Raw genomic sequence first — 10,944 nt, 5'->3', positions numbered from 1 at the left:
ACAAAAGACAAAAAAAAAAAAAAAAATGCTTTCCCCTAAAGGCCAACAAACTAAGTCCCATTTTGTTAGGACACTGTTAGTCCCAGTAGATCCCTCTCCCCTATTCCCTGTAAACCAGTGGCTCAGTCAAATTTACAAGAGACAGGTGTACACCTTAGCACAGGGCAGGATTTTGTAGGTGGCCTGCTCAGTAACATGCAGCCTTCCTGTTCTGAGGCCTCTAATCACCAATAGTCTAGTACAAACCATTTATTTCCTGTATAAGCCATTATTCTTCTGGGACAGAGATTGGGTCTTCCGCTCCCTGGGTCTCTGAACAGATCTGACTGCCTTCCTACAAACCAGCATCACTGAAGTCTCTCTTGACCTCCCATTTCCTTCTTAGCCCTAAGTCACCCAACAGCTTGAAAGGATCAGGAAAGATCTGCCTCACCCTGATAAAAGTCTTATTCACTGGCACATCTGTGGAGATCAACCCAGTTCTTACCACATTTCCTTACTTGTTGAATGATTACAGATTCTTTTTCACTTGTTTCTGTCTCTCTTTCAAGGGACCACTTCCACAGTTAGGGGCCTCCCCCATGATAGCATGGTGATAGCTGCCCCAAACTTAAACTTAGCATTACATCAAAACTGTTGCCACTTCCAAACTGACAGGCAGTGTCTGGAAAAGCACCTCTACCTACTGGCCAGTGAACATGGGTGACAAGGTTGGAAGGTGGGGTAGAGGTATAGTAAAGGAAACACAAGTGCTACCTTAACAAATGCCTCAAGGTGTAAGAGTCACATAGGGAAGGAGGAGTTGCAACCTGCAGGCTTTATCTGAAAAGCAGGAATTTCCTTTCTACCCTGTGTTCTCATATCTCCACCTGGAGTAGGCTCTGCATTCCTTAAGCCCCCACCTCCATTTCTGGAAATACTTTTCTCAGAGTAAGGTAGCCAAGGCTCCTTCAATCTTCCCTCCAGGAACTCTACCTGCCCTTCACCTCCCAGACTGACTCCTAGTCACTCTCCCTACAGAAACTGGCATAACCTAAATGCCAGGACTATTCACCACTGTGAAGTTTCTGGTGTCTGAAAAGGACTGAACTATGTCTGAAGAATTTTCCACATTCAATGCATTCATAAGGTTTCTCACCAGTGTGAATTCTGTAATGGTCACTAAGGTGTGCATACTTGCGGAAGGTTTTCTCACATTCACTACATTTATACAGCTTCTCCCCAGTGTGAGTTCTGTGATGTTCAGTAAGAGACGAGCTATAAGCAAAGGCTCTCCCACATTCTTTACATTTATAGGGCTTCTCTCCAGTATGAATTCTCATATGCTGAGTGAGGCAGGTATTTTGATTAAAGCCCTTTCCACATTCATTGCATTTATAGGGTTTTTCTCCAGTGTGACTTCTCTGGTGCCGAATAAGACAAATGCTCTGAATGAAGGCTTTACCACATTCACCACATTTGTAGGGTCTCTCTCCTGTATGGATTCGCTGATGTTTAGTGAGCGGGGTGCTCTGAGTAAAAGCTTTGCCACATTCCTTACATTTATAGGGTTTTTCTCCAGTATGAATTCGCTGGTGTTTAATAAGAGATGGGCTCTGACAAAAGGCTTTACCACATACCCTACATTTATAGGGCTTTTCTCCAGTATGAATTCTCTGATGCTGAGAGAGATTTGCCTTTGTTTGGAAAGTTTTCCCACATTCATCACACTTATGGGGTTTTTCCCCAGTGTGAATTCTCTGGTGTTGTGTAAGATTTGAGTGTTTGCGAAAAGAAGAGCCACATTCATTGCATAAATAAGGCTTCTCACCTGTGTGAATTCTCTGATGATGAATAAGGTGTGTGTTCTGATTGAATGCTTTCCCACATCTATTACATTTATAAGGTTTCTCTCCAGTGTGAATTCTCTGATGTTCAGAGAGATGTGAGTGATTGCGGAAGGAATTCCCACATTCGTTACATTTATAAGGTTTCTCTCCAGTGTGGGTTCTCTGATGCTGAGTAAGAAATGACCGACATCGAAATGTTTTCCCACACTGCTCACATCCATATGGTTTCACTCCAGTGTGAATTCTTTGATGTTGAACAAGAAATGAGCTACGACTAAAGGCTTTGCCACATTCCTCACATGAATAGGGTCTCTCTCCAGTATGAGTTCTCTGATGTTGGGTAAGGTTTGAGCTCCGAGTAAAGGTTTTTCCACATTCGTTACATTTCCAAGACTTTTCCTGTAAGGAGAGAGGTGGACATTTACTTTGGTCAGAAATCTCATTAGTGTGTATGTTACTTGTTTCCCACTGATGCAGGCTCTCTTCTGTAGAAACTCTGAGATGTGTAACAAGGTTTGAGGTCAAAAGCAAGCTTTTCTCAAAATTATATTGTTGACTAATCATTTCAGGGGGTTCTTCCTTGTGGATGAAAGTTATTTCCCCAAAACCTCCTTCTTGGAAAAGGCATGGTCCAGGAACCTCTCCAGGAGGGTTTTCCTTCATGTCCTCACACGCATATTTTTCTTCAAATGTAGAATCCTGGTATTCACCATCATGGAATCTCTTTGCTACTATCTCTGGTGAGTCAATTTCAGAGACATCCTGCTCTGAAGCAGGCTTGTTCACCCAACCTAAAAGAAATCATCAAAGTGAGCATCTCTCACGCAAGGCAGAGTAGAGGCCCCTGAAGTAGTAAGACCCTAACTTTGACAGGCCTCAGTCATGGACTATGAGTAAAGACCACTAAAAGCACGTATGGCAAGTAATTCAGAGTTGGAAGTAGTGGAAGAGATCTGCACCAGGATACCGTGATCACCATTAATGAAAAAACCTCATGGAAAGGGCAGCTGGACACCCAGGGAGTGAGAAAAATGACAGACAATGGAGACAAATGGAAAACAACACACAGGCAAAGATTAAGGTAGGACAGGAAACATGGATAGTTTGTATTCAAATGGTGAAAAATGGGGGAATATAAAAGGGCGAGTGTTTGAAATGAGACACATAAAATGAGTACTGGGGAAAAGCTGGCCCCAGAGGTGCTCATTCACCCCTGCCCCCAACATCCCTATAAGAGATAGTAATTTTATCTCCTAAGCCTCAATCGGTTTGGCTTCTAAAACCTCCAAAGCCTTCTTACTGCGTGGCTGTATCTCCCACTGGCTATCCACTGCTCACTTACCTGGATAAGTCTCTCTTCCAATCTCTCTCTCTTCACTTCCTTGCATATTCAATATTCACAATCTTCTTCTGCTTTCATTAGAAAACACTTCAGGTTTGTAAAACTGGGAGCACTGCTGACAGGGAAAAAAGGGGGAGGGGGCCGGTAGTCACTGTTCCAGCACACATAAAAACGACAAAGAGCTATTACCTAGGGATACTATCTAATAACTCACATAATACCTCTCCAGATACCAATGTGACTACACCAGCAAAAATCAGCATTGGCTTGCAGCCTTCTAGATTCACAAACCCCATTTGTTAGCTATACAGGAAGTGACAGGCTCAGGCCGACTGACAAACCATCAACACTCAAGCACTTGATGAACAAATCAGAATAGTATTTATTACCTTATAAAGACAAAAGATTACACAGATAGAAATAGTCATGTCAATTCGTGCATTATTTACATCATACAATAATTTATATGAAAAGCCATTAATATCATCAAAAGCTACATGGGAAAACAGTCACATAGAAAGGCTACCACATTAAGTCTGACTCACCTACTTCAGCCATATGTCAAGGAGACTGGATAGTGATTAGGTAATTCTCTCTACTTGATACAGACTAGAGATACTCTGAATGTCCTTTCTTCTAGATGTCATATCAGTTCAATTGTTTTTCTTCAGGTCCAGCTCAATATAAGAGAGTAGGCTGCAGCTTCGAAAAAAAAAAAAAAAAAAAAAAAAAACTACTGCAATTATAAAATAATTTTTGACTTACAAAACAGTTGCAAAAATAGTACAGAAATATTGTACTTTTTTTTATATTGTGTTTGAAATATCAAAATCACAACTGTTCACCTAAAAATATCTCTCCATATAACCCTGAAGTAAGAAGCAAAACTGGCAGCATTATTTCATGGAAAAAAGGAAGAGAGATAGTTTTATCAGTCAAGAGCTGTGAAGGCATAAAAGAACAGAATGAGTCTGCTGACATACATAATAACGTTGGTCTTGTGGGATTCTCATCGAGGTCTGTGCCTCTGCATTGAGTTTTGAAGGTTTAAGAAGATCTTACCTGGGAATTCCTGATCCTATTTCACTAGAAGGGCATACAGGGGATCTGTCAACTACCACACAGTGCTACAGAGACTAATGCAGCAGAGTTGAGTTTGGGTATAATCAATGCTAGACAATGGGGAAAAAAAATCAAACAATGCCATGCCTGCCTGCAGCTTATGTCATAGCTAAACAAGGACAATAAACCAATAATTTCAAATATGAGAGGTATGAAAATGGAAGTATGGGGTGTTATGGAATTAGAGCAGAGGGGACCTAATCTAGTCTGGAGAATCAAGCCTCTCTGAAATACAGGTAAATAGGAACAAGACAGGTGAAAAGGGAAAAGAATATACCAGAGAGATGAAACAGGACATACGAAAGGAATCAAGCACAGTACTTTGGAAGAATGAAGGAAACCCGGTAATGCTAAAATATTAAGAACCAGAAGTAAGATATGAAGCCTAAGGCAAGCAAAGGACAAATCAAACAGAACCCTGCCAAGCATTTTAAAAACTTTACCCAAAAGTGAGCAAAAAGCCATAAAAGGGTTTTAGAAGGGTCTGATGAAAGACATGATTAGATGTCATCTTAAAAAAACATATCCCTCTGCCCACAATGCAGAGAAAGAGTGTATGTAAGGGGTGGGAGCCTGGAGTACAAGACAAAGCCTGGAAGACCTCTTGTGAGACTGTTTCAGTAGTCCAGTAAGGGGACTGAACTAACTAAGAGAAAGAATAAACAGGATTGGATGAATACTGAAGAGAGGTGTGAGAGAAAGGGAGAAGTCACAGATAATAACCCAATTTCTGGTTTGAGTGATAACAGTGACAGTGGGAACACTGGTCTGGGGAGGAATAAGATACATTTAGTTTTGAAATATCAAAACAGAAAGTAGAACATATATATCTGGAATATAGGAAAGAGGTGGGGAATAAAAACATATACATGTACTTGGAATTTTTTGACATTACCTTTTCTTTTATTTTTTTGCAGCTGGCTGGTACAGGAATCTGAACCCATGACCTTGGTGTTATAAGGCCGCACTCTAACCAACTGAGCTAATCAGCCAACCCTCATGAGTATGTAGAATTTTCAACATGAAAAGAGTAATTGAAATCGCAGGAGTAACAGATAAAATAATCAAAGGAGTATGGCTAGGAAAACCTCAACAGTGAGTTTATACATTTAAAAGATCTCTAATCCCCTAAAAGATATACATAAAAATAATTTAATATGTGATAAAAGTAGCATTTCTTTTTTGTGTGTGACCGGTAAGGGGATCACAACCCTCCTGCACTCAGCCAGTGAGCACACCGGCCACCCCTATATAGGATCCAAACCCACGGCAGTAGCGCTGCTGCGCTCCCAAGCACTGCACTCTCCCTAGTGAGCCACGGGGTCGGCCCTAAAAGTAGCATTTCTAATCACCCCAAAAAACCCCAGATTACTCATAAATTATGTTGGGACTATTGTTCACTACCTGGAAAAAAACTCCCGCCAAGGGTTCAGATCCCACGTGGAGACCAGTTCCCGCTCACTGGCTGAGCGCAGTGTGGGCGCAACACCGAGGGTTGCGATCCCGTTGCCGGTCCCCAGTATGGGCGCGACACCGAGGGTTGCAATCCCGTTACCGGTCAGTAAAAAAGACAAAAAGAAAAAAAAAAAAAAACACGTAGTGATTCCTACATAATACTATATACCAAAATAAACCTAAACTGATTAAAAAGTTAAATATAAAGAATAAAACCACAAAATAATAGAGTATTGATAAATGATTGATTTTAGGGTTAGGACAGATCTTTCCAAGCATCATACAAAAAAGGTACAAATGCCACAGGACAAAACTGAATACATCTGACCACAGAAAAGCAATATTCTGTATATCTAAAATACAAATAAAATTAAAAAACAAATAAGCTAGGAAAAGTATTTTTGATTTATATAGTAAGGTGTAGATAAACCTAATATATAAAGACTTCTTACAAATGAATAAGGAAAAAAGATAATCTAATAGAAATATGGAAAATACAACAAACACACCAAGAATTACAAAAGGTCAATAAATGTGTCAAAACAAAGTTCCACCTCTTTGGAAATCAAGGAAATGGGAACTAAAAGAATGAAGAATCATTTTTTACATCAAATTACGTTGTAGTTGGGATGCTGTGATCACTATTTTGTGGGTACAAGAACTCAGAACAGAATACTCAGTCTTTATACACAACACCTGCAGTGTATCTTAGAAGCTCCTCAGAGTCCTCATATGTCATAAAAATGACATAATTCTTTCACCTAGTAATTTTATTGGAACTTTCTCATAAAGAAGTAATTCCCCAGAGGAAAAAAATGGAATTCTTCTGTTGCCTGTAAAAAAACAAAACAAACAAACAAAAAACCCTGTAGTATTGTTGAAAAAAACAGTTGTTGTGGACACTGAGGTTTAGCAAATTATGGTACATCCACATGGTAGAAATTATACAGACATAAAGATAATTAAAAATGAAATATGTGGCAATTTGGAAAAATGTTTATGCTACACGTAAGTGGAAAAAAACCCAGGATATGAAAATTTCAACTACAACATCATATGTCTGTTAAAATATGCCTGTGGTTGGTTAGAGCGCAGCCTTGTAATGCCAAGGTCAAGGGTTCAGTTCCCCATACCAGCCAGTCACTCACACACACACACACACACACACACACACACACACACACACACACACACACACACACACACAATGCGTGTGAATAAGATCAAGAAAAAAAAACAATCCTCATGATGAATTGTGAATGATTTTCCCAAACTTCCTCTATTATCTATATTTTTCTCTCTCTCTCTCTCTCTCTCTCTCTCTCTCCCCCCCCCCCCCCCCCCCCCCCCCCCCCTCCCTCCCTCCTTCCTTCTTTCTTTGCTGGCCAATATGGGGATTTGACCTTTGACCTTGATGTTACAAGGCTGTGTTCAAACCAAGTGAGCCAATCAATGAGAATATATATCAAATCAATATATATATAAAATAAATAACTTCTGCAATCACAGAAAAGTGAAAAATTGTAATCAGAGACAGGTAGAGAGATTTACATACGGAGATCAAATTACTACTATAATTGTTAAGAAACAGGCAAATAAACATCAATGAAAAATCAGTATGATAGATCATGAAACTATTAAAAATCATATTTTCAAAGAATATTCATGAGAAAATACAGTGTTAAAACAGAATGATACAGGGCTGAGCCCGTGGCGCACTCGAGAGAGTGCAGCACTAGGAGCGCAGCAGCACTCCCGCCGCGGGTTCGGATCCTATATAGGGATGGCCGGTACGCTCACAGCACTCACTGGCTGAGCGCGGTGCAGCCGGTCTCAAAAAGGACAAAAAAAAAAAACAACAGAATGATACAAAACACTAAAACAAAAAATACACTACCACTAAGCAAGCATTAAATAAACAAACTATTATCAATACACAGATATAATAAAACACATAAAATAAGGACATGAAGAAAATGCTTCTGCATTTTTTCAATATTCTACAATGAAGATATGTTACCTTCTGCTATGGGTCAAGTGTGTCCCCCAAAAGTTCATGTGTTGAAAACCTGATCCCCACTGTAACAGTGTTAAGAGGGTGGGAAATCCACTTAGGATATTTGAAAGGTGTAACCTTTGAGAGGCGATTGGTTTGTGAGGATTGTGCCCTCATGAATGGATTAATCCATTCATAGAGTAACGAGTTATCATTGGTGTTAACTGGTGGCTTTATAAAAAGCATGAGAGAGTTCTTGGCATTCTTGCCATGTTATATCCTGCATTGCCACAGGATTCTGTACAGTTACCACCAAAGAGGAGGCCCTCGCCAGAGGAGTCCCCTGGACCATGGACTTCCCAGGCTACAAAACTGTAAGAAATAAACCTCTTTTCTTTATAAATTACCCAGTTTCAGGTACTGTTATAAGCAAGAGAAACAAACCAATACACCCGCCAAAACGTTAACACACTTATCTCTAGGACAGTTAACTGGCCACTTTACTTCATCCTTTATATTTTTCTGTAAGTCTCACATTTCCTTCAGTAAACATGTATTTCTTTTATAGTCAGAAACATTTTTTTTTAAAATGACACATCTCACTCATAGGTTTCAGCACCAAAACAAACAAAAAACAAAACAACTCAGGATCAAAAACAAAAAAAAAAATGCCAGATCCAATGGACATGGTATTGGCCTACCATTCAGAATAAGATGAAAGGGGATTGGACTGGGAGTCAAGAAACTTTGCTCTGCCACTGCCCATGTGAATGGGCCTACATGGCAGGTTATTTATCTGAAAAAGGTAACAAATTAGATAATACCCATAAGCCCTTCCAGCTCTAACATTCTGTGAATCCTCGACTGAGTTAATTCACATAAAGCATTCGTAAAGATATCTGCCACATGGTAGCACTCAACAGGAGTTAGAGGTGATTATGTTTAATACTAAAGCTTATGAAGAAGGAAAGATATCTTGGTTATGACCACTTTCCTCCAATCATAGATTATCTGAGGTGTTAGCAGTTTGTCTCTGTTAAGGGTTAGCAAACTATTACTGTAAAGAAAACTGTAAATAGTAAAGAAATTATTTCTGCTTCATGGGTTAAATGGGTTACATGGTCTCTATCACAACTAATCAACTTTGCCTTAGTAGTCTGAAAACAGAAACAAACAATATGTAAATGAACGAGCTTGCCTGTGTTTCAATAAAAGTTGTTTTTAAAAAAGGTGGTAGGCCAAATTTGGTTTACGGCTTATAGTTTGCTAACACTCAGGTCTATAAGTTGCCCAGAAAGGAATGTACAGGTGCTCCCACAAATGCCTATTGTGGAATAATCTAATTGTTAGTGATTTTAAGATGCTAAAAAAAGATCTGTCTGTAGATCCAGGGGGAGATATGTACTATGGTGAATGGTAAAAGAAGAGAGGCTCTTAATTGCCTCATCCTACTAAACTATTAGGGAGATGGCTTCTTCCTCATACCTTGTACACTCTCTCCCCGGTGCCACCTTCTTACCCCTCAATAATTAGCTGAAAGAGTCTGGACAAACCAGGTGGGGGTTGTCAAGAATTTGAAAGCACAATTTCTTTAATAAGACCACACTGAAATGTACTCTACTCTAAAGCCCTTCTTGTTTTGCCTCCTGGCACCAAATAACACACTGATCCAAGCTGTAGTAGCATACTAAACTCTCTCTTCTGCAGCTTTGGGTCACTTACCAGCAAACTGCGTTAGATAAGTAATCTATTCTCTCCGTACCCCAATTTCCTCACTTAAAAACTACAGGTAATACGCTGTTGTGAAGATTAAATAAATTAGCACAACTGCTTCGAACAGTGCCTGGTATATGGCAAGTACTGAAGAAATGTAGTTTAAAATATTATCACCAAAATCGGCTCAGATGCATATCTTCTAGCATTTTCCGACTTGACAGACTTTAACTTCACTCGTTCTGTAGCCCCACCCCTGAATTCTGTGTAATGTTTGGCATGTAATGGATTGTAACATTTTACTGGAAGACATTAACCCTTGCCTGCAAGCTATCACATACATGCTGTCAACTGAGCCTTGTAAGGAAAGCAAGTCACGGACTACTAGAGAATTCAACTTTAGAGATCAAGAAAAAGCCCACCCTCCAGAAGTATAACCCAGGTTTCGAAACTCCCCACCTACTGCGCTTTACACTATTTGCCGTCTCCTATTAAAATAGTCCCTAAACAAGTTTCTGAGCTGCAGGATCAGCTGGGGTAAGTAGTTGGTAGAGGGACCGAGAATTCTGAGCACCAGGATTTCGTTTCCGGACACCGGTCACAGATGTGGATCCTCTATACATCACGCAATTATCATTTATTCATTCATTCGTTCATTCACTCCGCCATCTTCTTAGGCGTCTACTCTGTGCCGAGCACTGTACGGGGCACTGGGCTCTGCAGTGCTGAGGCTGCAGGCTGAGGCCGTCCGGGCTGTCCAGAGTGCTCCAAATGCCCGGCGGCACACGCAGGCAACAATCCGGAGGGGATCGATGCCGGGGTAGGCTTCCCATACCAGCCTCCGGCCCGCCGACCCAGCAGAGGCACGCTGGAACCCGCTCCTTTCCGCTCCCTGGGGCCTAGCCAGCTCACCATGAAATTCGGCGGCTCCCCGCGGAGCGGTGTCAACGGTCCCCCAGATGCACAGGACACGGACCTTACCCTCTGGGGCCGGAAGAAAAGTGGCGCGGCCGGTAGTGCGTCACAGCGGCTTCGTGCATCCACCCGTGCTTCTCTAGGAAGCGGGAGGGCCATCTCTATGGTGCCGTAGAAGAAGGCGGTCCCTCCAAGCCCTGCCAACAAGCGGTGCCTAGTTTTCCTCCAACCTAAGCCGGGTACCTCATCTTATCAAAGACTCCCTTAGCCTGGAGGACAGTGACTACCTCATCCTTCAGAAAAACTGTAGAAGGGTGCGTTAGGGATGGAAAGGGTGCTGGATAAAGAGTCTGAATGGGGTATCTCAGTAAGGAACTAGTATATTTCATCTGCTTAAAATAGCTCCCATTAAGAACCTTTAAGAATGATCGCCTGTTATGTTAGAATAAAAGGACAAACTCCCAGTCTCGGCCCACACAAACTGACCCTCACAACAACGTCTCCTGTTCTGCTATCATACACATTCTAACCTAACATTTCTGAATTCCCATTGGTCCCCTGAAATCCCTTGC

At 41.0% G+C, this 10,944-nt stretch overlaps 1 protein-coding gene across 2 annotated transcripts; it reads right to left on the bottom strand.

The window, feature by feature from the left end:
• Positions 1–24: 24 nt before the first annotated feature.
• ZNF502 (zinc finger protein 502) lies at positions 25–10,449 on the bottom strand. 2 transcript variants are annotated; one of them, XM_008567274.1, is made up of 5 exons: positions 10,370–10,449; positions 3,717–3,873; positions 3,172–3,283; positions 1,504–2,620; positions 264–1,425 (listed from the first exon to the last, which is right to left on the bottom strand). In XM_008567274.1, the coding sequence occupies exons 3-5, from the start codon at positions 3,215–3,217 to the stop codon at positions 1,047–1,049; spliced, it is 1,542 nt and encodes a 513-aa protein (XP_008565496.1). In that variant the 5' UTR covers positions 3,218–3,283; positions 3,717–3,873; positions 10,370–10,449; the 3' UTR covers positions 264–1,046. The 2 variants fall into 2 exon arrangements, with proteins under 2 accessions (XP_008565495.1, XP_008565496.1); XM_008567273.1 differs by having other exon boundaries at positions 25–2,620.
• Between the last annotated feature and the right edge of the window lie 495 nt (positions 10,450–10,944).

The sequence above is a fragment of the Galeopterus variegatus genome, unplaced genomic scaffold, assembly GCF_000696425.1.
Source record: "Galeopterus variegatus unplaced genomic scaffold, G_variegatus-3.0.2 Scaffold307, whole genome shotgun sequence".
Classification (NCBI taxonomy): domain Eukaryota; kingdom Metazoa; phylum Chordata; class Mammalia; order Dermoptera; family Cynocephalidae; genus Galeopterus; species Galeopterus variegatus.
Note: the sequence above shows the minus strand (reverse complement) of the source record. Positions and strands in the feature narration are given on the sequence as shown.

Excerpts from the sequence above, each read along its gene's own strand:
- ZNF502 (XM_008567273.1), bottom strand. The coding sequence starts at position 3,217 with ATGCAAGGAAGTGAAGAGAGAGAGATTGGAAGAGAGACTTATCCAG. Across the intron at positions 2,621-3,171 it reads TGGAAGAGAGACTTATCCAG|GTTGGGTGAACAAGCCTGCT; the intron begins GTAAGTGAGCAG and ends GATTTCTTTTAG.